This window comes from Callorhinchus milii, unplaced genomic scaffold (assembly GCF_018977255.1).
Source record: "Callorhinchus milii isolate IMCB2004 unplaced genomic scaffold, IMCB_Cmil_1.0 Scaffold3, whole genome shotgun sequence".
Classification (NCBI taxonomy): domain Eukaryota; kingdom Metazoa; phylum Chordata; class Chondrichthyes; order Chimaeriformes; family Callorhinchidae; genus Callorhinchus; species Callorhinchus milii.
The window spans coordinates 68,531,131-68,558,938 of NW_024704744.1; the positions used below are offsets into that span (position 1 = coordinate 68,531,131).

A 27,808-nucleotide genomic window follows, 5' to 3' on the forward strand; every position below is an offset into this window, starting at 1 on the left:
TGACTGTGTATTTGTAGACAACTATACACAAAATAGACAAAAAAAAATCGGATTTACCATTCAAATTTTGTATGCCTGCAGCCTGCATTGCAAACAACAACAACTTGCATTTATATAGAGCCCTTCACACGGGGCAGTGTCTCAGAGCGCTTAGCCTCTCCGAAAAGCAGACACCTGAACTGTTAAAAAAAAAGACGGTGCTCATGATATTTCTGTAAAGATTTACACTTTTTTTGCAAGTCATTTTTGTAAGAAAGAAAAGGAATGTAATTTTAAAAGAAATGTAATTTAAAAAAAAACTACAATGGCGGATCGCAGCCTGGGATCAAGCGACAATGGGTGCCTCTTCTGAAGCACTTAAGTCCAGTGATAGCAGCACCAGACACTGCTGCCGTTATGTCACTCACCAGCAGATCACCAAATAGGTCACAAATCCATCAAGGGCAAATATTCGATACATTGCATACTTCTATATATATCTATATATATACACACATATATTATTCCCAAATTTCTTGTTGTGTGGTGTGATTCTTTACTTGACCCTAAATATGTATCCCAGATGTAGATTAGCAAAGAAAAGATACAGAGTAGGAATCAAACACTGACCAGGTGTCAAATAAAAGTTGTGTGCGACTGGTCACGTTTCTTGGACATCGTGCCCCTTGGTGGAGCCTCACTGGAGCATTGGGGAACGGCACAGGCACAATTTCCTGGGTACAGGGATTAGTCAAGCGCTGGAGGCTGACCAGATGTTCTTAGTGCAGTGCCTTCTAAACAGAGTTCCATTAACTCATTTTGTGTGGAGGCAATGCAAAATATTCAATATAGCCATGTTATTTTCCCAGGTTTACTCAATCAAGGCAAAGCATATACCAGCACAGAGGGAGTGAGGAACCATTCCATTGAGGAGTAACTGTTACTATGAATGATGCCACTTTTAAATGCTACTGCATTTTCAGAGGATATATTGCACATTTGCTATTATCAATTCACTCCATGTTTTGCATTTCTTTTCCATACAATATGCCTTCAAATTCAATCTATTTCAATTTCCTTAGACTGAGCAATCTCACATCCCCTGAAAGATAGTGCCAATTTCAGACAGACAAAATTGTTGGCAGGTTCTTAAATGTGGGCTCACAACCACCAAGAACCACACTGAGGTCCCTCACACTCATTTCAAGTAAGATCCTCACAGCTAAGAGAGACTTTCATATTGATACAGAATATCTGCACACTTGCAAATACGAGGAACAATTAAGCAGTCACTTTCTTTTGTTAATGTTTGATTAACATTAAGACTGGAGATACAAATGCCCTATCATACAGTGATTTACAAATAAATTATTAGACTGACTGAAAGAAAGGATGCTTGATCTTAAGAATATGGTTGAAATGTATGTTGAAAAAGACTGCACCTTAACAAATTTATATTAACCCGCCATATTGTACATCAACCAGTGCTGAGAATAGCTTTTGATAGGTATGAAAGTTTTGAATTAAAATGTTAGGAAGGTTTTGATCCTCAATATTAGAAATACTGTATTCAAACATTAAAACCAGTTTTGTTTAAAAGTAAAGCATAATCGACCTCTATGCCTTCACTTGACTTATTTGAAGCTCACTGAGCTTGTTTTTCAGAAGCAATTCTGCTCTTTGGTTGTCGTTAATAAGTTACAACTTTCTGTGGTAGGAAGATCTCACAATACGAAGTAAAGAAGCAATATATAGATGCAATTGATCTTCAACCTCTTGACCAAAGAGACTGCCTTCATTCATCCACATTCCTTTCTTCTGTGAATAGATCTGCTAGGTCTCCCACAGTCAATACAGAGGCTTCAGAGTTTATCACTGCAGACTTGCTGTGGCTAAAGATCGATGCAGATAGGAAAAATCAAGTTGATTAATCTCTGCATAATGTCAAAACAATCTCAAGATGTAATATACTGTACATATATATTATGTATATTTGAACTACATTTAAGCTGGTGTGTAAACCTGCCTTACTATTTTTAGGTGGAGGATTTTTTTTAATCCTTCAGTTTGATGTAGCATCTTAACGCTTCAAAATGCCTCACAAGAATATTTACTGTAAAGTGTAGTGACTGTATTTGTAGGCAAACACAGTAAACAATTTGCACACATTATCCCACAAACAGCCACGAAGTGTATGACCCAACGTATCTGGAGGATTGTTAGTCAGGACGCTTCACAGATATAATTGAAAGTGGATTGACTGTGCAATTTGTGGGTGAAAACGCAGCAGCGAATTGTGCACAGCAATGTCTACAACATTCATGGATTGAGTGACAATTTTTTTTTTACCCCCGAAAGTGATCCGCCAATCGATGAACAACCAGATTCCTACTTACTGCTAGTTAAGCAGATGTGTAAATACATAAAAGAGATCTGATTTGCCGCTTCACACTACTCTTTATTGTAGATTGGAAAATCTGAGCACGTAAATGATTACTCTGCAGCTCGTGTCCTCTCCCGCACCAGGCTCTGTGACCCCATCAAACCCCACCCTCGCCCGGCTCCACTGCCTCCCCATCCCTCAGAGGATCCAGTTCAAGATTCTCATCTTCACCTTCAAGGCCCTCCATGGCCTTGCCCCCTCCTACCTCTCCGACCTGCTAATCCCTTATCAACCTGTATGCTCCCTCCACTCAGCAGGCTCTAGACTGATCCATGTCCCCTGCCCGGCCCACCCCACCATCGGCAGTTGGGCCTTCAGCCTTTCTGCCCCCACCCTCTAGAATTCCATCCCGCATTCCCTTTGCCTCACTCCCTCCTTTGCCTGATTCAAGGCACTTCTCAAGACCCTCCTCTTTGAACATGCCTCCGGCAATCCTCCTACCTTCTCTGCCCTCCACGCTCCCTGATCTCAACCCCCAACCCCCTCCGTTCGCGTCCTAATCCCTGACCGTTCAGCGCCTTGGGACCCGATGAGAAAGGCACTTTCCAAATGTAATTTTGTATTGTATTATTAGTTATTCCCTCCCCAAATAATATATGACAAGCACAGGAGTACAGAAATATTCCCAATCCAGTTGTGCCAGGCTTTGTTCACATCATATCCTGCTGTGTGAGCATCTGATGTTATGGGTGGTAAATCAACCTGCCACATAAAAATTCTTCCCTCCACAGTTATTTACATCTATATTCACTTAGATTACTGCTGTTAAGCAGCAATTTATTACATTTTGAAGTCCAGAAATTAGAATCCAATTGGAATTAATTGGAATTGGCTGTACAAATGAGAAGCTTTGGGGAAGGAAATTACATTTGAATCTTGGGAGTACCTTTGGACGTGTTACAAAATATTCCTGCAGTTTTCACAGACAGGCATACAGAGATTGTAATATATGGAATTTTAGCTCACCTTTTCTCAGCACTTTTAAGCATACTTTGCATCTTTTCCTCAATGGTTGCTTTGATTAGAAATCTATGAACAACAGTTGGTCTAAAAAGAAATAGGACAAGAGATCACATCAGACAACAAAAATGTTCTGAACTTGCTTATATGCACTGCAAAGGTATTAATTTTATTCATTTCCCATTATGCAGGAATGTTTCAGCTACTTTGAAATAAATAGCAATACAACACAATTTACAAAACGTCTTTCATGTTGGAAGGATGTCTCAAAAGTGCTTTACACAGCTGGCTGGGCACCGAAGCCTGGAAAGGTGATGGGGGTGGGGGGGGGGGGGGGGGGCGAGATTAGTAGTTGGCAATTAGGCATGTCATTTTCATTTGAAATCATAAGATTTTAATTGAATTTTGCATTTCCTCCTTGCTAGTGACCTGGGTTAAGGTGCGCAGTACAAATCTCTTGCTGACCCCTGGTGATGCAGTCTTTTGTATGTGACTTCCTACAGGTAAGGTCTTAAGTATTTAATCAGATGCAGATGCTCTGTATAGACAAGTTGCCTTGATTCCCTTCTACCCTTGCCATTAAGATCCAGAGAAAGTTGAAAGATTCCCCTGTGGCCAAGCCCTAAACCCTCCTCTTGAGTTGAGTGCTCAGTAACTGGAATGGATCCAGGCACTCTACAGACATTTATTTCTGTGTACACTGTTGTTTGCAACGATGTTTTAGATCTCAACACTCCCTTCAAACTTTGGCATTTTTAAAAAAAAAACACGCCTTATTGCGAGGGCACCATATTCAAATGAAAAAGGAGAACAGATACACTTAAACCCCAGCTAGCTGGACTAGTGGGGCGGGATCTGGTCCAGAGAGTCAAGAGTTTACAGCTAAATGTAATTACAATGCCGGTACCACAGTGTTAAATAGCTTCCACATATTACTCTTCTTTGTTTGTATGTTTAAGAGAGAAGGTGGCCAACAAAACTGGGTGAAAAAGACGAGATCGGGAAAATATAAAATTGGCAATGTTACTTACTTTGTTTGTCCAATGCGATGTACTCTGCCAATGGCTTGTAACTCATGGGCGGGGTTTAGAATAGGCTCCACCAGAAGCACATGTGTGGCTTCAATAATGTTTAACCCATTAGATGCTGTGTGGAGGGGCAGGAGCAAAATGTTGATCTTGGCATCATATTTAAATGCTGAGAGATTCTCCTAAAATATAGAATTTTATTTGGTTTTAGCTCAAATAACCAATACTTGTAAACCCATAAGGCACCAAAAACAATATCTATATTGTTACTGACTCTGCATGATTTGGGCTCCAATCTTTCACTGTTATGTTTGGCTCAAATTACATTTTTTTTTGTATGTCAAGTTTCTCCCTTCTCCTATGACGTTTGATATCTGTGTAAACTGCAGTATGAACTTTGAGTGTCCGTGCAATGGACAGTGTGAGCTTTGAGTATCTGTGTAAATGTAAGTTTTGATAACTGAAGATGCTAGTATGAGGATTTATAGTTGTGTGCCTGGTTGTGTGAATTTTGATACCTGTGTAAATGTTTGTTAAACAAAGAAACAATCTTCATTGAACCATTACAAAAATAATTACAAAACCAACAATCTAGGATGACAGAATGTAATTTTGTTAGCGTATTTATTGTTGTATTTATTCTTAGATAAATGAGCCATAATGATCAGTTATATTTCCAAAACTGAAATTTCTATAAAATGTTACTATAATAATAACATGCAATATTTTATAAATCATCCCATTGCTGAAGATTTAAATATTGTAAATCTATATTATATGCATTATGCTAAATGTTATGCATAATCTAACAAAGCATATCAAAAAAACACTGTTAGACTTATATTAAATACATCAATAAAAATACTTTCCTTCGTGTTGGCTGGCGTTTCATTAAAATTAGTAGGAGCTGAAACCTTGTTAAGATTAATATCCTGTTAAGTTACTATGTTACTGGGCTTGTTGGTATGTAATAAGACTTAGTTGCATGTGCCATTCAAATAATTGTTCTTCTCCTACCTGAAACTTATGAAGGCCATCAATCTGAACAAACTCCAAGTTGTTGTCAAACAAAGCTTTCCCTATTATCTCCAACACATCTTGCCACTGCGAAAGCAAAGGAGAACATAAATCCTAAGTAAACAAAAATAATTTATTGTTAAATAGATCCCGCCAAAAATTGAGAATCGTGAGAAAATTGAGCTCTATTAACAAGAGCTATTAATAATAATAATAATCTTTGCCTTTAATATAACATCTTATGTTGTCAAGATGTTTCAAAATGCTTCACAGGATATAATATAAAGTGGTATAACTGAGTAGTTTGTGGGTGATATTTGATAGATGAAGCCATTAAGCACATAAATTACCTGAAATAAATCTTACTTAATAGATTCTGTAACCTACATCAGCTCAAATTGATGTTAAAAATTGAATGTTCTTACCCATAATTTTCAGTAGCACTATGGACTGTGATCTGTTGTAAGAAGCTAGTTTGATTTAGCGAGGATTGGATTTTTTTGTCTAGCTTAAAATACATGAACAATTCTTCTGATTAGCTAATTACAGTGTGTTCTGTGAAGCGCTTTGGGACGTCCTCCCGACGTGAAAAGCGCTATATCAAATGCAAGGATTATTATTATTATTATTCTACAAATCTTCATTTCCTTTCTCCCTCTTACATTGTATGTGTAATCTTAATCAAATGGTTTATGAACATCCAAGTAAAGTGGAGCTTTTATGACAGCCAATTTAATTAATCCCTCAACGAATTCTGCACAATTTGAAAACCAAGACATGTTACGTACAAATCCAGGTTGACTATTTGGCTCTTTATACGATTATTAGTTGCATCTCATAAAAAGCACTTGAGCAACATTTAAGCTAACAGGTCTATAATTCCGATGTTCATGACTGCTTCTTATACATATACTCGGACAACATTTATTTAAACAATAGTTGGACTTGTTTAGAACCTTTTACATTGAGAAAACATCTAAAAGCACTTTATAAAGACTGACTGGGAACCCAAGCTGAGAGGGAGACAGAGTTGTATAAAGTACTTGAAATATTCTGCGTAGCTGGGAAAATTGTCTTGCTTCCTAGCACGGTCTAGTGTTGGCACATTACCGTTGAAAAGACTAAAGCCTTGGCTCCAGGATACCTCAGCTGTATCTTTTTCAGTGTTCGGATCACAGCCTCCACTTTAGTCGAGTGACTGCCCTGAAACGAAATAAACAGCCACCCAAAGCATAACCTTTAAATTGGGGGAAAAAGTAATTTAAAAACGTTACACTTAAAAATAAATGCAGTACTAATCCTTCTGGAATATTCAAAACAAAAGGGGATTATTCTTATAAAATATGCTTGAATGATTCTATGGTGTCAAAGCTGAGACATTTCAGATTTGTTATTAGAAGGAATAACTTGCAATTTTACAGTGGCTTATCACAACTAAACACCTTAAAGGGCTTGAAAGGTAATTACTCTCAAAGGTTATGCTTATTTTGTGTAGAAAATGCAGTTTCCATATTCATCGACAATATCCCACAAACAGTCATATGGTGAATGACCAATGAATCTAGAAATTTCTATAAAAATTTTATAGAAATGTCCTCCTGACGTGAACGGCGCTATATGAATGTAATTTTGTATTGTATTGTTGACCTGGATAAGAAATAGTCAAATTCACATTCTTTGGCACAGTCTCTCATTTACAGAACAGTACAACACAGGCAGGATAGGCCAGTTTGCCTCCTACTGTGCTGACATTTCTGGGTTTTTGCATGCATTAACATCAAATTATAGCTCTCCTGCACATTATACAACTACTATAGATCGTCTCACCTTTATTGGAATATCATCATCTTTGTTTGCAGTCTCAGCTGTGAATACATAAGAGATTTCTTTGTGTGTTGTTGTCTGCCTGCAAATGGCACACTTGATGGCACTTCGCCGAGCCCCAGTGCTATACTGTTCTATTATAATGGCGATGCAGTCATTGCAGAAGCAGTGTCCACATGTTAAGACTGCCCACTGGAAACGAGAAGAAAAATGGGTGTCTGTACAGCAATATAACCCAAACACCACGATAATTTGAGACTCATATACCCTCCCGCCTTAAAAACTGTAAACAATTGTAAAAATATTATTACCTGTTGCCCTAATGGGCGTGCACAGATTGGACATGGCTCGGGATTGATGGCACCTGTTGATGAATCCTGGGACTAGTAACATAAAGCAGGGGATAGTTACCAACAGATACTTTTCGTATGGTTATTTCTGTTTATATATCTATCCATAGAATTCAGGAAGCTACCAGGTTTGATTGCTGGTCAACGGAGTAACTTGAGTTAGGATACTGGTGGAGATTACCCTAACTGTTAAAGAGTTTGGCTTGCAAGGTTACTAAATTGGAAAACAACTAAAATCTAAGATAACTACTGATCTGTGCAATGTTCGATGGTGCTGTTATATCCTGCAGGCTTATTAAATAAAGCTCACCTTCTCCAGATTTGTGAGATAGAGAAGTTGGCCAAGCTTCTTCTGTAACTGCGATGTGGCCACCAGCTTGTCATTTAAGAGCTTCATTTGATTCTGTTCCACCTATAAAACAAGTGAACAGAGTTTCATTTTCTTACAACTGTACGTTTTGATGCGTTTGATTTCAACTGTACTTAAGTACATGTGAAGTTTCGAGGTTGAAGTACCCTGGTTTATCTAGTCATTCCTCATCTCGCTAATTCTGGGGGTCATACTCCTTGACCTTCCCTGCCTTTCCTCTAGGACCTTTACATGGTATCAAGCAGATCAGTCTGTAGTGGTATAGGTGAAGCCTGATCAGAGCACTTGTGCAGCTTGAATATGAACTGAATTCAACTGATTTGGCAATGTAACTCAGCATCTCAAATGCAACTACTTGCATTTATATGGCATCCTTCACGCAAGTCGTGTCTCAGAGTGCTTAACATCCTGTTTGCTTAGTGCTGTTTATACATGGGGAACAACAACTCAACTGATACCCCAAGGGCAATTTCAACTCCCTCTTGTCAAGTTCTACCCTATCCATGTGCCTTCTGCTATTCTGCATTTACTATTTAAAATGTATGAGGTCCCTTCGGAGACACCTCCTTCCAAGACTGAAGAAATGCAGCTTGTCTAATCGCTGTTGTAAGCTCATTTCTCTAACACCTGGGATCATCCTCATAACTCTCTGCACTGGCTCTCAGGCCCTTATATCATGGCATCCAAAACTATGCAGTACTATGGGTGTGTCTGACCAAAGAACTATGAGGATCTAACTCAACTGATTTCACAATGTAGCCCAGTATTCTTCTTGCCTCGCTGCCTCATACCGTTTTGACACAGAGATCAATGAGTTAACTGATGAGACAAATACCTTAAAAAGAGTCAGTGACATGCATACAGGGAAAAGACAAGTAAATGAGACAGAAAGGTTTGCTCTTGAGGGAATCAGCACAGACACGACACAGACAGGCTACATGGCCTTGTCTTGTGCCGTAAATTTCTATGATGTACAGCAACACAGCTATTCCAGTGATCCAATCACATGATTTAAAAAGCAGTGATACTATACTCGTGATTTCAGAAAACTTAATTGCATAATTCAGTACCCAATGGTCCGACCAGCTGGGGACTAATTAAATGTCCCTATAAACCATCTACATCATGTGAAATTATGGTTATTTTAGAAAATTCATTGCCTGTGTTACACATACTTGTTTGTGTACTGCTAAGCAGATCTTCAAAGCTCAGTTGTCTACTTTGGCTCCCTGCTTTCATTTCCTGACTTATATATGTTACATAATGAATGACTTAATAATACCTCATGTGGCTCAATGATGTGAAGAACAGGAAGATTGGGTTTAGGTTCATCCGGAAGGCGTATTCGAAACCTCTCTGTTGCCATCGCTAGCTCATCTATAGCAGAGACACGATCCCGTAGTACCATCCAATATTCATGCAGCAACTACAAGCACCAAAGATAAACGTTAGGTGATATTTTAGAAGTAGATGCTGTTTCCTTCAGTCTGAGTAATGAAAATATAATAATCTTGATCTGCAGGAAGATAGAACCCATGACCCAAAGACCTTCCCTGATGACTAACTAAATGCACCAATTGGTATCGTGTGTAAGGAACTGTGCAAACCACAATACAAAATTACATTGTATAGCACATTTCACGTCGGGAGGACATCCCAAGGCACAATTAGGAAGGTTAGAGGCCTGATTCCTATGCGCTGCTGTTTGTCGATAAGGCAGCAAGGACATTAGAATTGGCGTCAGCATTTCTAGGCCAGCAAGAGGGNAAAAAAACAGATTTACCAAAGAAAGAATATTTAGGGCATTGCAGGAAGAGATAAAATGCAATACTGTGGATTAATTCTCCTGTAAATGTTTATCAGGAGAAAAATATTATCCTTATGACTTAAAATGGGGATGTGTTGCATTTGTGGTTGTAATGCAAGTGTTTCTTCCTAAACGCAGAAATACATGTTTTTAATAAACTATATTTGACATTATTTCCCAAGAATACCTTATATTCCTTTTTCACTGCTTCAAATTGTTCCATGAAGATATTCCCTTCTTCTATGAGCATTGCGTCCATTCGGCGAACTTTTCCAAAGGTCAAGATGGCTTTTAAAGAGCGTTCAGTCTCACTTGCTGCCCAAAGTCCACGACTAGTGGTAGGTAAACGATCATCAACTAATCTATCTTCGTCTTCGATCCTCTCCTCAAAGATTGCTTTCTGCCCTTTAACACTAGAGAACACAAAGCATCAGATTTTGGACTGCAACATTATTACTAGCAGCAACAACAGGCTAGTTTTAGTTTGCCTGTTTCAGATTTACATTTTCTAAAACATTCCCCAAATTTATAATCCTCTATAATCAACAATTGATTCCCCCAATTCTTTATTACTGCCCAGCCACGATTGTTGATTTATTTTAAAAAAACATGGACAAGCAAAACAAAGCATACTGTTCTGACCTCGATATCATGCCATGTATGAGCAATCATATAGAGCAAATTTCTATACCATATCATGTATACCATATTGTAAGCAAACAAAAAGCAACTACACATTCATAAAACTTTTTTTAAAAAAGAAAAAGGTTAGGAAAAACATCTAATCTCAAAAGTGCTAAGGTTAGTGTGGTCGCATATGGATTTGCGATATAACAGCCAAAATACTTCTGATCAAATTTTGTAATGCTTTTTTTTAAAAAAAGTCGAACATTGTTATTTACTTGTATTTTGTGCCAGCACTTTACTAGTACATGACTTATAATGTGCAAAGGAGCATTCCTGAAGAGTATGCACTCAAGTACAGCTAATCAAATAAGCATGGAGCTCAGATTAAACTTGCCTGTGAGAGAAAAGCTTTGACTCGTATTCTGTGAATAGTTCATCTGCTTTACAGAATAGACAGCTGCAAAACAAGATGATAATAAGATTAAGAATTATAAAAATAATTGTTTCTGGAAAGAAGTCAGGGTTCAGCATGTTTACTTCTGAAAATGATCTTTAAATATTAAGGTATTGCGTGAACTAGTACTAGATAGAATCAGACACTGTCCTGCTATCCAAGATAAACAAAATTACACAGACAATTACTCATTTATTTATTATCAAGGACAGGCATATAAGAGACAGAGTAGTAATAATAATAATCCTTTGATAGAGGGCCTTATCATGTCTTTGAGACGTCTCAAAGTGCTTCACAGAATATACTGTAAAGTGAATTGACTATATTTTGTGGGAGAGACGCGGCAGCCAATTGAGCGCAGCAGTGTCCCACAAACAGTCATGGATTGAGTGACCAATTTATTATTATTTTCTTTTGAAAGAATTATTATCCCTGGAAAAGCGATCCGCCAATCAACTAACAACCGGGTTCCTACTTACTGCTAGGTAAACAGAGGCGTGTGGAGTAAGGAAACTTTGCTCAACATTTCACTCTGGCGGGAATCGAACCCAGGTCTCTCACTTGAGAGGCGAGTGGTCTAACCACTGAGCTACAGGACTTTGGGACTGACCACCTGCAATCCAGTAAACTCCTAGAAACTAAGAGAGAGCATAATTTGGAGTATTCCAAATTTCAGGTATTGCAAAATCCAAGGGAACTATATAAACACCTAAAAATAAGTAAACCATAAGAGTTTGAGGAAAGGACAGTTAAATGGCACTGAAAGGATTGCTCTTAAAAGAGCTGACACTGACATAATGAGCCAAATGGTCTTCTGTACTGTAAGTTTCTTTGGTTTTGAAACCTTTATTCCCGGAGAGGCCAGGTATTTTTGACAGTGAAATATCACAAGGAGCAACTTCCTGACATGTTAACAGGACAGCATCTTTGCATCAGAAACATCACCCATCTATTGATCCTACAGCAACTAGAGTTGTAATGCCATGTACCCACTTGTTCAAAGGAAATCGGACAGGCCGGAGATGGCAGATGGTGGCGGCGTGAATCGCTTGTTGTGATGGGGGGGCCTCCAGATTCTTCACAGCATCCTGCACCAACTGTTGAGATTTCCTCAGCTCTTCCATTTGCACTGTCAGCAGAAACTGCAAGCCTCTAGAGTCACGGAATCTAGGTGTGCAAAAGTAACTGCGGTCAGGAAAACAATTGTTCACATATGCCACAAAATCTTCATGTTTGTAAATAGAGGATAAAAATGTCAGAACCATTGTTATTTATTTGCATTTTGTGCCAGCACTTCACTGGAACATGACTTATGATGTGCAAAGTACATGTGGGAAAGCAGTTATTGACGTTTTTCATTAAACGCAGGTGCTGAAAAAATATATACATTTTTAAAAACCCAAATCATCTCTGTAGTAAAACAACAATTTGCACTTACATTGTGCTTTTCACACATGAAGAATGTGATTTACAAAGACTGGGAGGCTGAGCTGGGAGTGAGATGGGGGTTTAGGGGCCAAGTGACCAGGGTTTTGAAAGCAAAGAGAGAAAGGACCATGACAGAGGGATTTCAGAAGACCGTTCCAAAATGCAGGGGCAGAGTGGCTAAATGCTCATCCACCAATGCTGTGATGACCAACGCTCATCCACCAGAGATATGAAGCTGTACTGAGTTGGTGGACTGGAGGAAGTGGCTGGGATGTAGGCTATGGAGGCATTTGAAGTACACAAAATATTCAGCCGTAAGACGCGTTTTTTTTAAACCTGTCCAAACTACAAAACTGGAATAAAGTAACTGCACAATTATAATGCGTACAACACAAGTTACTTAGTACTCATCTAAATAACAGGGTTGACGTTCAGAATTTTAAATTTCTTTATTGTGAGTTGTTTGACTTTTTGGGGTTGTGGTGGCACTAATTTGTACAAAAAGTGTCATAAAAATGATTCAACTCAAGAAACAGTGAAAATTTCAATTAATTTCATAATCTATACATGTTTACTTACTTTTCTGCCATGGAGAATTTATTGCTTTGGTGCTTAGAGTTGGATGAGAGTTCATTTTGCACTCGGATTACTAGCTCCTCATCCATAGCATCTTGCCGTGAATTCTCAATGATACCCAGCCACCAAGGAACCCCTGCATTAATCTGCCCACAAAGCAAACAAATAAAAGAGATATTTTAAATTAATGGTTGGTTATTGAACTCTACTAGCCCAAACTTTCAGTCTTTCAATAAACCATCTTAATTATTAATATTGTTATAATAATCCTTAAGCATGTCATATAGCACCTTATCAAGTTGTGGAGATATCTCAAAGCACTTCACAGGATATACTGTAAAGTGGTGCGACAGTAGATTTTGTGAGGAAACACGGCAGCCAATTTACACACAGCAAATTAGTCCACAGATGTGGATAATAAGCCATGGAATGATTTTCTGTATATCAATAGATGTGATTATCAACTGCAGGGTTAGCATTGGCTAGCCCAATGATACAGCAAAATAAATGTGCAGCTGGCAAGGAAGATCTCAGGTTCTTGAGGGCAGGGTGATCCGGTTACCGGAAAATTCCCACATTTGTGTATCTTCTTAACAGTAAGTAATAATATAATATTATTATTATTATTAACAGTAAGTAGGATCCCAGTTGTTAGTCGATTGGCAGATCGCTTTCCAGTAATAACCCCTCAAAAAAAAGAATGGGGTCACTCAATCCACGACTGTTTGTGGGACATTGCTGTGGACAACTGGCTGCTGCGTTTTGCCCACAAAATATAAAGTCAATCCACTTCACAATACATTCTGTGAAGCACTTTGAGACAGCTCAATGAAGCGATATGGTGCTATATAATAATAATAATCCTTGCATTTGATATAGCGCTTTTCACGTCTTCTCGACGTTTCAAAGCGCTTCACAGAATAGACTGTAAAGTGAACTGACCGTATATTTGTGGGCGAAACACAGCAGCCAATTGCGCACAGAAGTGTCCCACAAACAGTCGTGGATTGAAAATGAACAATTTATCATTGTTTTGTTTTGGAGGGATTATTTTCAAATGCAAGGGTTATTATTAGTAGTAGGACACCATGGATTTACCTTGCGCTGCAGATCACGCATGTTTTGCTGAACTGATTGCAGAGCTTGATATGCCTCAGAAACCTCAGCATCTGATTTGTTCATGTAGTGCTGTTTATGCTGCTCAGTCTAGGTATGAGAAAGGGAACAGAAACATTAATGGTGAGATATTTTTTAGGTTGTTAACGTCAGCAACCGTGTTGCGGTCACGTAAAAAAATGTAGAATATAAAGTGATGATATTAAAGAAATTCTGTTCAAACACTCATTCTAGCTAAAGATCCAAAAAACAATTCTTATAACCAATGGTGACCTTTTTGACAAGTGAGGCAATCTGAGCTTGCCTAACATAACCAAGCTACCATGGCAACGGGCAGTATCTAGTCACTTTCCTGCTCTCACCCAGCCCCGCTCACTCACAAGTTGGATTCCATTGGTCCCAACTCAGGTCTCGGGCTCTCGCCTGCGCTGGTCTCGCAATGCCTACTATAAGATCTACAGCGGGCCCCTCCGAGAGCAGAGGATTAATCTGCTCAGCTCCTCGCTGGTCTCACAATGTTCGCCGGGTGAGGCAGTGCCACTCTCGTTTCACCTGATGAGCTGCCACCAATTATAACAATATTAGTGCATACAGCAAGCAATCACTGTGTTTACTTCCATCCCCAGATCCCACTGACAAAACCTTGGGATGTATACCTAGAGTAGTATGTTACAGGAACTGACAGTGAACTTATACAAAGCACTTTAAAAGAAACACACGCACAGATTTTCCCAAATAATCACTCATCACCCATTACCTCATCTCGAAGTCTGTGATCTCGAAGTGTTGGTGGAATCCCTGGGTGTTTTGACTCCAGAAGTTCCATAAGGTTATGAGTCGCGTGGAGACGCTAGAAAAACAAAACAATCCAAATGACTCTAAAATTTGTGAAGAAGGGCAGCAAGAACAAATATAAAATTGCAAAAGACAAAAGCCTGCAGCACAAAAATAACATTTTAAATCTCACTTACCTGTAAAGAATCTGTTTTAAGTTTGCTTTTATGTTCTTCAGATGAGCGCAGAACTTCTCTGTAATATTCAGCTGCCGTCGTAAACTCATCTAGAAATGAATAACAATAATCCTTGCATTTGATATAGCGCCTCATCACATCTTCGAGACATCTCAAAGCACTTCACAGAATATACTGTAAAGTGAATTGACTATATATTTTGTGGGCCAAACAATACACCAGAAAGTGTACTTAATTTAAGATCAAACAATGAAGCATATATTAACAAAAGAACATTTTCTAACTCATTATGCTAGTGTTAAATCAAGCCATTTTAGGAATTTTAATCGGTTTATAACCTCTTAAAGTGGACTTTCCTTAAAAAAAAGTGTTAACCAATCGTGCTGTGAAAATTAATTTTGCTTTATTTTGACCAAAACCTTCATTAACCCTTTCATATGCTAAATGCCCCTAAAGTGGAATCCTTCAGACAGTGAAAGAAAATAGTCTATTCTATGCTGAGACTTTCTGTTTCTAGGTTTCTAACATGTATCTGTAACCTTCAACCTTATTCTAAATAGATATTTACCCACAGAAGCATTTTACATGGTTACAAGATATACGGATTAATAGAGTTAATTGGTATATCTCATTCACGTTGAAATATAGCTGAACATTTGCACCATTGTGCTGACCTTTGATAATGTGGATGCCTGCCAAACCATTGAGAGCACAGACAAGCTGTCGATGAGCCTCTTCACACGCTGTGCAACATTTTTTCTGAAGTGACTTCAAAAGTTCCTCCATTGTCATGGTGCTGCAAGAAAAAAAATCTGAGTGAGGAAAATTCAGATTCAAGAGCCAAGTTTAATCTCATTTCTGCCAGAAATTACAGTCATTCCACTTTACATTATATCCTTTGAAGCCCTTTGAGACATCTCAATGATGTGATACGGCTCTATATCAAATGGAAGGATTAGTATTATTATCTCTGTGAGAAGGCATTCGCATGGTTCCAGGAATGCACTTAATCTATATAAGCGCACGTCACAAATAGACCAATTATTGCATAGAAAGAGCTACTGAGGGAAAGCTAGATAGCCATGAACATAACTTTTCTGGAACAGCATATGATGAAAGCTTATGCTCACACATAAGGAACGTACCTTTTCTGCAGTGGAAGAAACTCTCCACGAACAGCCTGTGGATGACAGCACGCCTGCCTTAACCTAAGTAACGGATACAGAATGGAAGCCACTGTTCGTCTATCCAGAATACTCAGCTTAATGCTCCAGTCAGAAATTTTTCTCAGTTTCTGCAGCGCATCTTGGGAGCAGAACTCATGTTGCCGATGGTAAAAATGCCTCTCCACAGGGGAAAACTGAAGCCAGTGAACTTCCTCTGTTTGAGGGGGAATCTGGATCTAAGAGAAAATGAGGGTCAGAGGAAAGGGATAAAATTGGATTAATTGGATCACTGCCCTCCCTGCCATGGCCGCACTACTACTGCTTCATTTTTTTCAACTGTACTTTTGAGAATGCGGTTTAACATGGGATATTTCAAACAGGTTTCCTAAAATATCAAATGACACATTTACTAAACTGGACTGTATTTACTGGCTTGACTGCTGTTTTCAATCCACCAGCTGTTAAGAGTTTAACCTTTAGTAAAAATAAAGGATCCAATACTTCCTGCAGCTGTAACAGAAAATCAGTATGACTGCCTATAACAGTACGACTGACTTCTACTTTCAGGTTAAACAACCAAAGTAAACTACATCTGTATTAGCTATTCCATCCAGAAGAGTTTTTTTTGTATTAGTAGTCTGGACTTCGTCATTCTTTTCAAGCTGCTGTATTTGATACAGTACGATTTGATGCTAATATTTAAATACAACAACAACTTACATTTATATAGCGCTCTTCACGCGGGGTAGTGTCCCAGAAATGCTTAGTCACATACCTGATCAAGCACATCCTTTTTTGCTGTTCTCCACATGATCTTTGCAATGAGGCTATAGAGAGGAAAAGGATTTTTCCTGCGGTAAGGTTGGTATAGGAGCTGGTCCCACCAGTGTTTGACCCAGTATGGGTCGACACCAAGGAACAGTACTAATCCATACAGATCTGAGGGCAAAATGACAAATGGCAAAATAAACTACAATAATGATGCATTGCCAGTGAGTCAATAGTCTAAATTGATAAATTTGGTTAGGCTCCAATGCTCGCTGATTTCTGTTATCTACTGAATGGGTTCAGGACTGATAGTTCTGACACAGTTGGGGGACATTCAGTGAATTAATACATTGATAGGGCAGAATTGTTTACAAGGTGTTAATTATCATAATGATGATTAACCAACCACATATTGCAATTTTCACCCACTGGTGTCTGCACCATTTCTAGCAGAAAGGTGTTCCATCTCCCAAACGGCTGTGGATAGTGGGTCTATTGGAATTTTCAAGTCTGAGGTCGATCGATATTTGTTAGGAGACGGTAACAAGAGGTTTGGAGAAAAAGCGGTTAAATAGAATTGAGGTATAGAACAGCCAAAATCTAATGGAATGGTGGAACAGACTCGAAGGCCAACTCCTGTTCCTATGTCTATTGTTGCATTTAATAAAAATGGGATTAATGGCAGACCTTATTATCTGTAGAATAATACTGTTTGTAACAGTGAACAAATAGCTATTGATAGAATATCTTTATTACCTTCTAAGCCTCTTTGAACAGGAGTTCCAGTGACGCACCAACGATTTATTGCACTTAATCTTAGACACATTTCTGCAGCCTGGACAAAGGAAAGAATTTAACAGAAAGAAAGAAGTGTTAACTGTTTGTAGTTCTAGAAATGTAGCCAATTTATACACTGCAATGTCCTACAAGCAGCCCTGAAATGAATGACCATTTTTATCTGGGGGATTGTTGGCCAGGACACCAGGAAAAACGCTCTTCTCTTTGTGACCACCATGAGATGTTTAACAACAACAACAACAACAAGATTCCATTTATTGAGTGCCTTTCACGTCGGGAGGACGTCCCAAGGCGCTGCACAGTTGGGTCAGGACCCGAGTAGGGGGGAAATGGTCAGGGTGAGGGGAGGGAAGGGAGGGAGCGAGGAGGGGGTAGAGAGTCGAGAGGGGAGCTGAAGGCACGGTCAAAGAGAAAGGTCGTGAGACCGGCCTTGAAGGAAGAAAGGGAGGAGGCGGCGAAGGCACTGGGGGATAGAGTTCCAGAGCCTAGGGGCTGAGAGGCTGAAGGCCCGGCCACCGATGGTAGGGCGGTTGGGGCGGGGGATGTGGAGCAGACCGGAGCCAGAGAAACAGAGGGTACGGGCAGGTAGGTAGGGGGATAGTAGGTGAGGGTGAGGATCTTGAATTAACTTCACCCGAACAGACAGACGGGACCACGGTTTGACATTTCATCCAAAGGACTTCACCTCCTACAACGCAGTACTCCCCAGCACTGCACGGGAGTTTCAGCCTAGACCTGTGGCCCGTGTGGTGGAAGTGGCCTATGGGGCCATCAAGAAGCATCCCCCTGACATTTGCATGAGTGTTTTCAGGTTTTTGCATCTCACCTTTGCAGTAGCACATTCCACCATCTGAGCCTCGTCCAGACAGATCCTCCACCACTCCACCGCCACCAGTGGGCTTGGAATTGCCATGTAACGTTTTTGGTTGCGGAAACGCCGGCCATCATCACTATTGCTGTGAGGTATGTCGACATAGTTTAGCTCCGATCGAAGAACATCATATGTCGTGATAACAATGTCATGCTTGGCCAACATGTGAGGTTGGATAAAGCCATGCTTCTTTACTCCTTGGTATACCTGTTAAACAAATAATCGTCAGAACATCTTTGTTCCTCAGAAATAAAAGCTCCTCTTGTAAAGAATGAACATAACCTAGTCAATGTCAGGCTGGAGTAAGCCATTGGTCCATCATGATGATACTAAGTCATAAATAAATAATCTTTACGTTTGATAAAGCTAAGCACTCCGAAACACCGTCCAGCACGAAGGGCACAATATAAATGCAAATTGTTGTTGGTCATATTTCAGGAGGAAACCTCAAAATACTTCAGAGGACATACTGTTAAGTATTGTGACTGTATTTTGTAGGCAAATGCTAACGCTGCCAAAGGAAGAAAAAGATCCACAGATAATAAGGGCTGTGTTATTCAGGAGAATAATAGTGAGAGTACATGACTAACACAAGGCAAAAACAGACCAAAGTTGTTAAGGACAAGTTGTGCTTATTAATATTAATCCTTGCACTTGATATAGTGCCTTATCACCCCGTCGAGGCATCTCAAAGTGCTTCCTAGGATATACTGTAAAGTGGCTTGACTGTGTATTTTGTGGGCAAAACGCCCAAGCTGTGCTTATTATTCTCTTCCCCCACTCAGCATCTCGATTTCACATTGTGAATACATTCAGAAATAGAGGATGATAATAATTATTTACATCCCATTGAAAAATGTTTCAAGTGCAATTTGTTGTTGAAAAGCATTTGGAATGTGTCTACCTGAAGTACCCTGCACCGTGCAGTTTTATTTATTTGCTGATTCAGGATTCCTTACCAAAATGCAGAGTGAAGAAGATCTCACGTGTCTGTTAATTTCATCCACCCACTGGTGGCAGATGGAGCTCGGTGAGATGATGAGAGTTGCTGACGTGGGCACAGGCTTCATGGCAACCAGACAGTGTGGGCAGTAGAACGGTCGGGTTTTTAAGTTTTCTTCTTTATAATTAACACATTCAGCATGCTGCCAGAGGTGACAATTCAGACACTGGACACGTGCTTTGTAATCGGCCAGCCCAACTTTTCCACAGATGCACTCAAAGCGATATCGTGAAGTATTGAAGGGAAAGACCATTTGTTGCCCTGAGGGATATACAGTCTCTGTTTTCTGATAAGAATCTGCTTTTTGGGCACGTAAGTTACTATTATGATTGGTCACAGAATGCAGTTCTTCACTGCAACTTTTACTCTCATGGTTCATTTCAATAGTTGCTTTCATCTCTTTTTGTGCAGCATGTACTGCGCCATCCTTTTGCTCTTTAGTAAAGCTCTGGGGTGATACAGGTAGTTTTTCTGCACTCTGACACTGTTTATTTGCACCACAATAATTGTGTTCATTTACCATGAGACACTTCACGTTTTCAGTTGTTTTGTCATCTTCCACTGGGTTCAAAGTTGTGTCCTTTTCCTCTGCCTTCACCTTCTGCTTGTTGTTTATTAAATTACGTAACTCATTATGTTCCGATCCACTGGTCGGAAACCCTCGTTTCTAAGACAAAACAGAAAGATACAGTAAGAGGGCCATAAATACAGACATTACAAAATTAGAGAAACCTGAAAAGAATCTCAAGTGTTGGTGATAATCTGCAGAACTAAATATGAATTCAGAAATAGTTATCTAATACAGTAGACTGTATTTAAGTTACTAAACATTTACGAACCACTGAAATCTTAGGAAATCATTTAGAGACACATGCCTCAAATGATTGATCCTAATGATCTTAAACCATAGATGTACCCAGAGAATGAGTTCATCTTCTAAAACTGCAATGGGGCATTTCAGATTAATTGGCATTCTTCCACAACACTGTCTTCACACATCTGCCAAGCCCAGAACTCTGTGAGATCAAAGCCTTTACTGCCTAGTTTGAAGGCACTGGTGTAACCTGAAGCCAGTTGCTGTCTGGGTTCAGTGTACACTGAACTTAGCCTAAATAGCTGCAATAAAGCATATAAAAAGGATGTACACTTTGCCACACAAATTCCTCTACTTATCTATCATTACCCTTGTGCTCAGTCAAGATTAACAGGTCGAGATTGATTTGCCAAAACAAAACATGCCCTTTATGGGGTAGGATCCTCCTATAAGAGCTATAAATAATTCTCCATAAGATTTTACTGGGAGACACCAGAAACAAAAGGTCTAAAAACATGGAGATTTATAAAAGGACTCATTAATAACAATTCTGATAACTGAAGTACGTCAGATCCTCCTGTGGGAACTCTGCTCCAAAAGTAAATTTAGCTGGAGCAGAGTTCCCACAGGTGTCATGAAGTACTTCCAGTTACACTCCAAGTGAGTCATGTTAGGAACCAAAGGTTTCCTGCATCTAATACACCATATAGTAGAAGAAGATGTGAAAGGGCACCTCTCTATAGGGCACAGAGAGGAAAAACTAGGATGCGCATTGGGGGAAGAGGGAAATAACAAAACTGTCTTTTAAATGATTCTGCTAGATGTTCTCAGTTATAAAAGTTTTTTTAAGCACATTAAGAGTCCAACAAATTAAGGTAACATTCTGTAGATGTCCTTTATAGTATAAGTCTGCAGAAATGTAAAGGAGGGAGAATTATCTTTTGAAAGCTACACAATCAAAACTAGTTTACTTATCTAGAATAAATTATACCTGCTTTTCAGTTCCACTTTGTTTCATCTGTTCCTTGTAATTCTTTCCCATCCTGAAGGATCCAGCTAATCCGTGACCTTTGACTTGTTCCACCACTTGTTCTGCAACAAGTTTTTCCAAAGTTTTTTTGATCAGTGGCCGGTTTCGTTGCACATCATACTTGTAAGTGGCAGTGATGAATTTATAGATGGCATTGGCAGAAGCACCTTTCTTGATTTTCCTGTCCTTTATGGCCGAAGTTAACATTACTCTTAAGCCTGCACACAAAAAAAAGTATTAAACTTACTGATAAATGCTGCCCTAAATACCTGTAATTGTTGTGTTTCTCACCATGCTACATGCAGCTAAAACTTTTAGAGTAAACAGGAAGTGATTTACTTTCTCGGTATCTGTAAATTCAACACCCAACTTTAAAGCTGTAAAAGGTAAATGTTTGCTAAGAGGGGAGCCAATTTGGAGTGACGTAAGAAATACGAAGAATGATATCGCACAAAGACAGGTCCATTCAACGAGTCTGTACTGCTGCTTATACTCCACATAAGTCCCCACCTCTTCTATTCCCCAAGAACATTTATAATAATAATCATTGCATTTGATGTACAAGGATGATTATTATTAGTAGCAGTAATAATTGTCAATTTGGAAACCCCCAAGACAATTAGGTCAAATGACCACCCCATTTTGCCCTACTGATTGCCACGTTACTGTGATATACAATATCAATGCAGTCACTTACTGGGATAGTTCACTTTCTCCTTGGGCTTGAGTTCATTTTTCTTTGTCTCTGGTTTACGAGACCTCAAAGATGGTGGAGAAGGGATGTAGTAATTTACAGATTTCCCCTAATAAGATAATTGCAGATCAATAAAATGCTCATCACATCCGTATACTGCATTAGTCTAACATCTTAGCGCAAAACTAACTAGCAGAGGGACAAAATATCTCATGGTCTTAGCCTTAAGATCTTTATCTTAAAATTTAAGATTGTGCAGAATTTTGAAAAGTTCTTAAATTCATTCTTAATTTTGAAGAGCTTAAAAAAGGTCAGTACATTTCAATATAATTACTGTAAAATGCTTTGAGATGTTTCGTTCTGATTAGGTGATATGAAAATACAAGTTATTTTCTTTCTATGTTTCAAATGGTGTATCTGCACCGTGCTCAGTTTTGCAACAAGCTGATGTCTGTCTGTTTGTAATGTGATACATCACTCTACAGCCCCTCTGTTAAAAGCAACACATATAGTAAAGGTAAGAGCACTTTCTATCTTTGACTTATCCTATTTGTAGCTCAATAGAACTCAGATAAAACCTAAAAGATGGTCAGCACCTCAAAGTAAAATAAATCATGATTTTTTTGAACTCTGCGGGCTTGTCTTGTCTTTCTACAGTAAATATAGTGCAAAGATTGTGATAGAACACTAAAGTAATTCATGTTGTATCATACCTCTGGGAGGGTCAGTGTTTCTTGTTTGAGTTCTTCACGTGTATGGGTTAGGATAAGTGCCAGTATCTCTACAGTTTTCCCCAGACCCATCTCATCAGCAAGGATACCTCCAGGCCATTCAGGACCTGGCAGAGGACGCTCACGAATAATACTAAACAAGAGAAAAGAAAGTCACTGGCTGAACAATACAGCAACATGGAACTTATGCAATCAGAGACCCTTTCAACAATTAAAATTTAAAAATGGTGTTGTGCTCATGAAATCTGTTTCTTCGACGAACCATGTACAATTCTCCCTATTGTTTATTTTACCCAATATATTAAATTTGCTGAAGGAAGTTTAGTACAGTAAAAATTCAATTTCAGTTAGTTGCCTCCTGCGATTATTGAACCATGCAGCTACCTAGATTTACATAGAATCTACAGCATGGTAACAGGCCATTCGACCCAACTAGTCTGTGCCGGTGTTTGTACTCCATATGAGCCTCCACCCACTCTTTACTCCCTCCCATATCCTTCTATTCCTTTTTCATGTGTATATCTAACTTCCTCTTAAATATATCTGCAGTTCCTACTGCAGTGATATTTGTATTACATACAATGTTGTAAAGAAACAGCACTTCTGTATAAATCATATCATTATTTCAATCTATGGATACACAATCTATTCCCTAGGTTAGATCACTCTTTCAATGCAGGTTTTCATCTCTTTATTCTACTCATAGACACGAAGTCAGTTGAGAAGCAAAATACATACGTATACCTATTTAAGTTTGTATCAGTGTGATTCTAAGAATTGCCTAAAGACTCATACCCACAACTTAAATGTTAACTCTCCCAGGTCACTGTATCTCATTTCTGCACCAGGTTTGAAAGTACTTTCACAGAATAAAATATACCTACTAGCCAGTGTATGGGTTGTAATAAAGTTTATTTTCATCCTTTGTAGTAAATTCTTTCCATAACAAATGTAGAGCAGTTTCTGCAAGCAAAACAACACAATTAAAATAAATACATTATACTAAAACTTACTATGGAACAGATGAACAAGAAGAAGCTGTTCATCTATCAAGCTAATATTACCTGTTTATTAGATCATGGCAGATCTACACAGTTACTGAGCCTCACACTACTATTTAGGTACCATTTAGGTGTCAGGTGGCTTAGTTGGTAACACTCTCGCCTCTGATTCAGAAGGTTGTGGATTCAAGCCCCGTTTTGGGACTTTGAGCATGAATGAGTGAAAAAGTGAAAACAAACAAAACCAATTCTTATCCATGAATATTATTTAAGAAGAGTTTATTGTACTAATCAGGCTTGTATTTAAGTGTGCTGGCTCGTAAACAGCTTTCACTGAAACTTACTGTTACAGGAAGAGGGAGTTTTATAATGTTCTTGCTGAAGCATCCAACTGACGGCCTCGTGTTGATATGGTCTAAGTGCTGGAATAAGTAGAGGATGCTGAACTTTTTCAGTACAAAGAATTTCTTGCTGGTGCAAACGTCGTACAAAGTCATAAAGTTCCTCTATATTTTGCCTTTCAAGTTCTTTATCAGCCTCTTCCTCATTAACTATTAAAACATCTGAATGAAAATACAAGAAAAAAGCAGAGCCACAGAGATTAGGACTTACAAGCTTTACCAAAAAACATCACTTTCTTTTGGTAAGCTAGGTGTCTGATACACGTGCAAATCCATCGCCATGCTCAAGAGTATCCAAACTATGTTGAGAGTACCACATATGTATGTCACCTACACGTGGAAATTTCCAAGTCTGGAATGGAATACGCAATCTCTCCTTGAAAGGACGCATCCTGATTCCCTAATTCCAGAGTGTATTAGGCACAGGAGCCAGGCTGGCAGGTCCGTCATCAGTAGTGCCTGGAATACTGGGAGCTGGTTGGTTTAGGAACCGGACTACTGAGACCGTCACAGAGCGCTGACTCAATTCTAAAATTCCATTGTCAAGCACATCACCCTGGAAACATTCAGGACTATGGTGACCTGCTTCGCCGATACTGATTTCCAACAGCACTCAAAAAGAAATGCAGAAAACTAGCTCCCAAATAAAGATGGAATTTATGCCTTTTTTTTTAAACATTTGCATATTCTTAAACCTAAACACATGAGAAATCTTGGACTCCTGTAGGCAGGACAATTCAGCCATTTAAAAAAGAACAATAAAATAATTAGACAAGGAAGGTAAGATTTAATATAAAGTTACTGAGAACAGGACAAATAATGACAACAAAATTACATTTGTATGGTGCCTTTCACGTTGGGAGGACGTCCCAAGGTGCTGAACAGACGAGAGTTACGAGCTGGGGGTCAGGGTGGGGGAGGGTGGAGGGCAGGAGGGAAGCAGAGAGATTGAAAGCACGGTCGAAGAGGTATTGAGATAGGTCTTGAAGGTGGCAAGGGAGGAGGTGAAGCGAAGGGACTGCAGTATGGAGTTCCAGAAGGTGGGGGCAGAGTGGCCAATAGTGGGCCAGCAAGGCGAGGGACATGAAGCAGGCCGGAGGGAGCAAACAGGATGGTAGGGGTTAGGAGGACTTTAAATTTTTAAAGTCAGCTCTAAGACTTATACGGCTGATTTTAAAAATTCCCCTCCAATTCTGCACAATCTTTCATTTCAAGGTGGCATTTCGGACCTACGGGGGACATGGTGGTCAGGGAGGAAAACAGAAAAAAATGACCGATTAATCTATCAGTTCCTCAAAGCAGTCAAATTACAGTGGTTGTAATAGTTTCATCCAAATATTATACCTGGAGATATTAAGTCATAAAAATATTCCATAAGTTTCTGAATTAATGCAGTTGTTTTTCTCATCCTACAGCTCCCTTCACTCAGGAATTCTAGTTTTCCCAGGCCGCGCTCGAGCAGGTATATGCACACCTACAATATCAATAGAAAGATTTGTAAGTCTCATTTAAAAAATATGCAAAAAGTACATTGTCAGTGAAAGGAAAACATTGGTCTCTAATGAAGCCCAAATAAAAGGGTAAGGAGAAGGAATCTGCATTATTAATTTGTCTATAATATCAAAATACACCTTACAGTATTTTCAAGTGTAGTCCCTGTTTTTTGTAGGCAAATGCAATACATATTCCACGGCCACTGAGGTCCCATAAACAACCATGAGATGAATGACTAACTTATCTAGAGGAAAGCTGGTCAAACTCCCTGGGTGAAACTCCCTTTTCTTTTCAGGGTCATGGGATCTTTAACATCCATCTGAACAAGCAGATGAAACATAGGTTTAACATTGTATCCAAAGGACAATACTGCACCTCCCCAGCACAGCACTGGATGTCAGCTTAGAGACCCACATTCCAAACAGTTATGGTAACAGTGTTCCCAGTTATATCATTCTCCAATTCCTAAACAAAAGGAGTTTGTAGTTTTAATCAGGTCCCAAACCATCCCTGACAATTAACACCAAATATAGAAGAAAAGGGAAAGAAGCATAAAAATAAATATCATTTCATCAGTGTCATCATGACTTACAGAATAATGTTCTCATTTATTTATATTGAAGTATAAATTATACCTTTAGAGTTTGACAATGGTCAACTTTCTTTTGAAAAAATCCAAGTACTTTCTTTTTTTGAAGCCACACTATGTTTTGCAGCATGCTTGAACTGAGTGAAGTTCTCACAAGGTGAACCATTTCTTCCGGACAATCACTCTCTTTGCTGCTCAAACCATCTTGTTCCTTCCTGAGCCAGACCTGAATATGGTTTTCCACACTGGTCTTTATCAAATGTATATCCTGAGTCCAAATTCTGTCCTGAAATGCTTGGTCTGATATAAGTTGAAGGGTAAACTCCCCAAGCATTGCTTTCCATTTCCCGTCAGTGTGGTGTGGAGACACAGTGAAGTTCAGCTTGACAGAGCTACTGGGGATGTCTTGTAAAGAGTCCTCTCCATCTTCAACCTCTGGAAGAATTGAGATGTTCACTGATTCATTCAGTTTCAGATTACCATCTTCCTGTCTGTTCCCCAAGAAGCTTGGACCTGCAATTAAGCCACAATCACTGTTGTCCAGTACGTTATCCTTTTCTTTCAGGTCATCATGCATGTTCCAACATAGCTTTTTCTTCTTATCCTCACCTACCCGCAATGGGGTGGCACGTTTTCTTCTACAACTCATTGTATTTCTATTTGTGTCTGCAACGGAGAACAACACTTATATTTATCAGTACAGTGCATATCATTCTTGATGCTGTTTCCATGTTTTGCTTACTTTTATGCCAGTACACCCTGACCTTACCCTGTATGCCCCACCTCTACCCCCATGACCTTACACCTCTTGCCCTGACCACACACCCCCATGCCCTGATCATACCCCCCCCCCCCCAAGCCCTGATCATACCCCCCCCCCATGCCCTGATCATACACCCCCCCATGCCCTGATCATACACCCCCCCCATGCCCTGACCACACACACCCCATGCCCTAATCATACACCCCCCATGCCCTGACCATACCCCCCTCCCCCAATGCCCTGATCATAGCCCCCCCTTCCCCCATGCCCTGATCATACCCCCCTCCCCGCATGCCCTGACCATACCCCCCCCATGCCCTGATCATACCCCCTCCCCCATGCCCTGACCATACCCCCCCCCCATGCCCTGACCATACCCCCCCCCATGCCCTGACCATACCCCCCTCCCTGCATGCCCTGACCATACCCTCCCCCCATGCCCTGACCATACCCCCTCCCCCCATGCCTTGACCATACCCCTCCCCCCATGCCCTGACCATACCCCCCTCCCCCCATGCCCTGACCATACCCCCCCTCCCCCCATGCCCTGACCACACATACCCCAAACTCTGCCATTACCGGGTTTCCAGCCTCTTTGTTGTTGTTTCTTCCTCCCCAGCACCAGACAGGTAGTGACGTTCAGGCTCAGGCGCGCAGCGCGCAGGCGCGGGGGTGGGGAATGGTTGGCAGAGTTGCGTAGTGCGCAGGCGCGGGGGTGGGGATGGTGGCAGGGTT

General features: G+C 39.8%; 1 protein-coding gene across 1 annotated transcript; it reads right to left on the reverse strand.

Moving 5' to 3' along the window:
• Positions 1-27,720, reverse strand: shprh (SNF2 histone linker PHD RING helicase). Its single transcript, XM_042333304.1, has 30 exons — positions 27,635-27,720; positions 26,357-26,976; positions 25,572-25,701; positions 24,171-24,389; positions 23,710-23,788; positions 22,808-22,958; positions 22,098-22,203; positions 21,362-21,618; positions 19,513-20,223; positions 18,509-18,760; positions 17,641-17,719; positions 16,892-17,055; positions 16,096-16,352; positions 15,625-15,746; positions 14,951-15,039; positions 14,737-14,829; positions 13,962-14,069; positions 12,867-13,009; positions 11,853-12,026; positions 10,800-10,862; positions 9,966-10,191; positions 9,254-9,397; positions 7,912-8,013; positions 7,563-7,634; positions 7,255-7,443; positions 6,538-6,630; positions 5,428-5,514; positions 4,414-4,592; positions 3,389-3,469; positions 1-1,871 (listed from the first exon to the last, which is right to left on the reverse strand). The coding sequence occupies exons 2-30, from the start codon at positions 26,957-26,959 to the stop codon at positions 1,775-1,777; spliced, it is 5,070 nt and encodes a 1,689-aa protein (XP_042189238.1). The 5' UTR covers positions 26,960-26,976; positions 27,635-27,720; the 3' UTR covers positions 1-1,774.
• Positions 27,721-27,808: the final 88 nt, after the last annotated feature.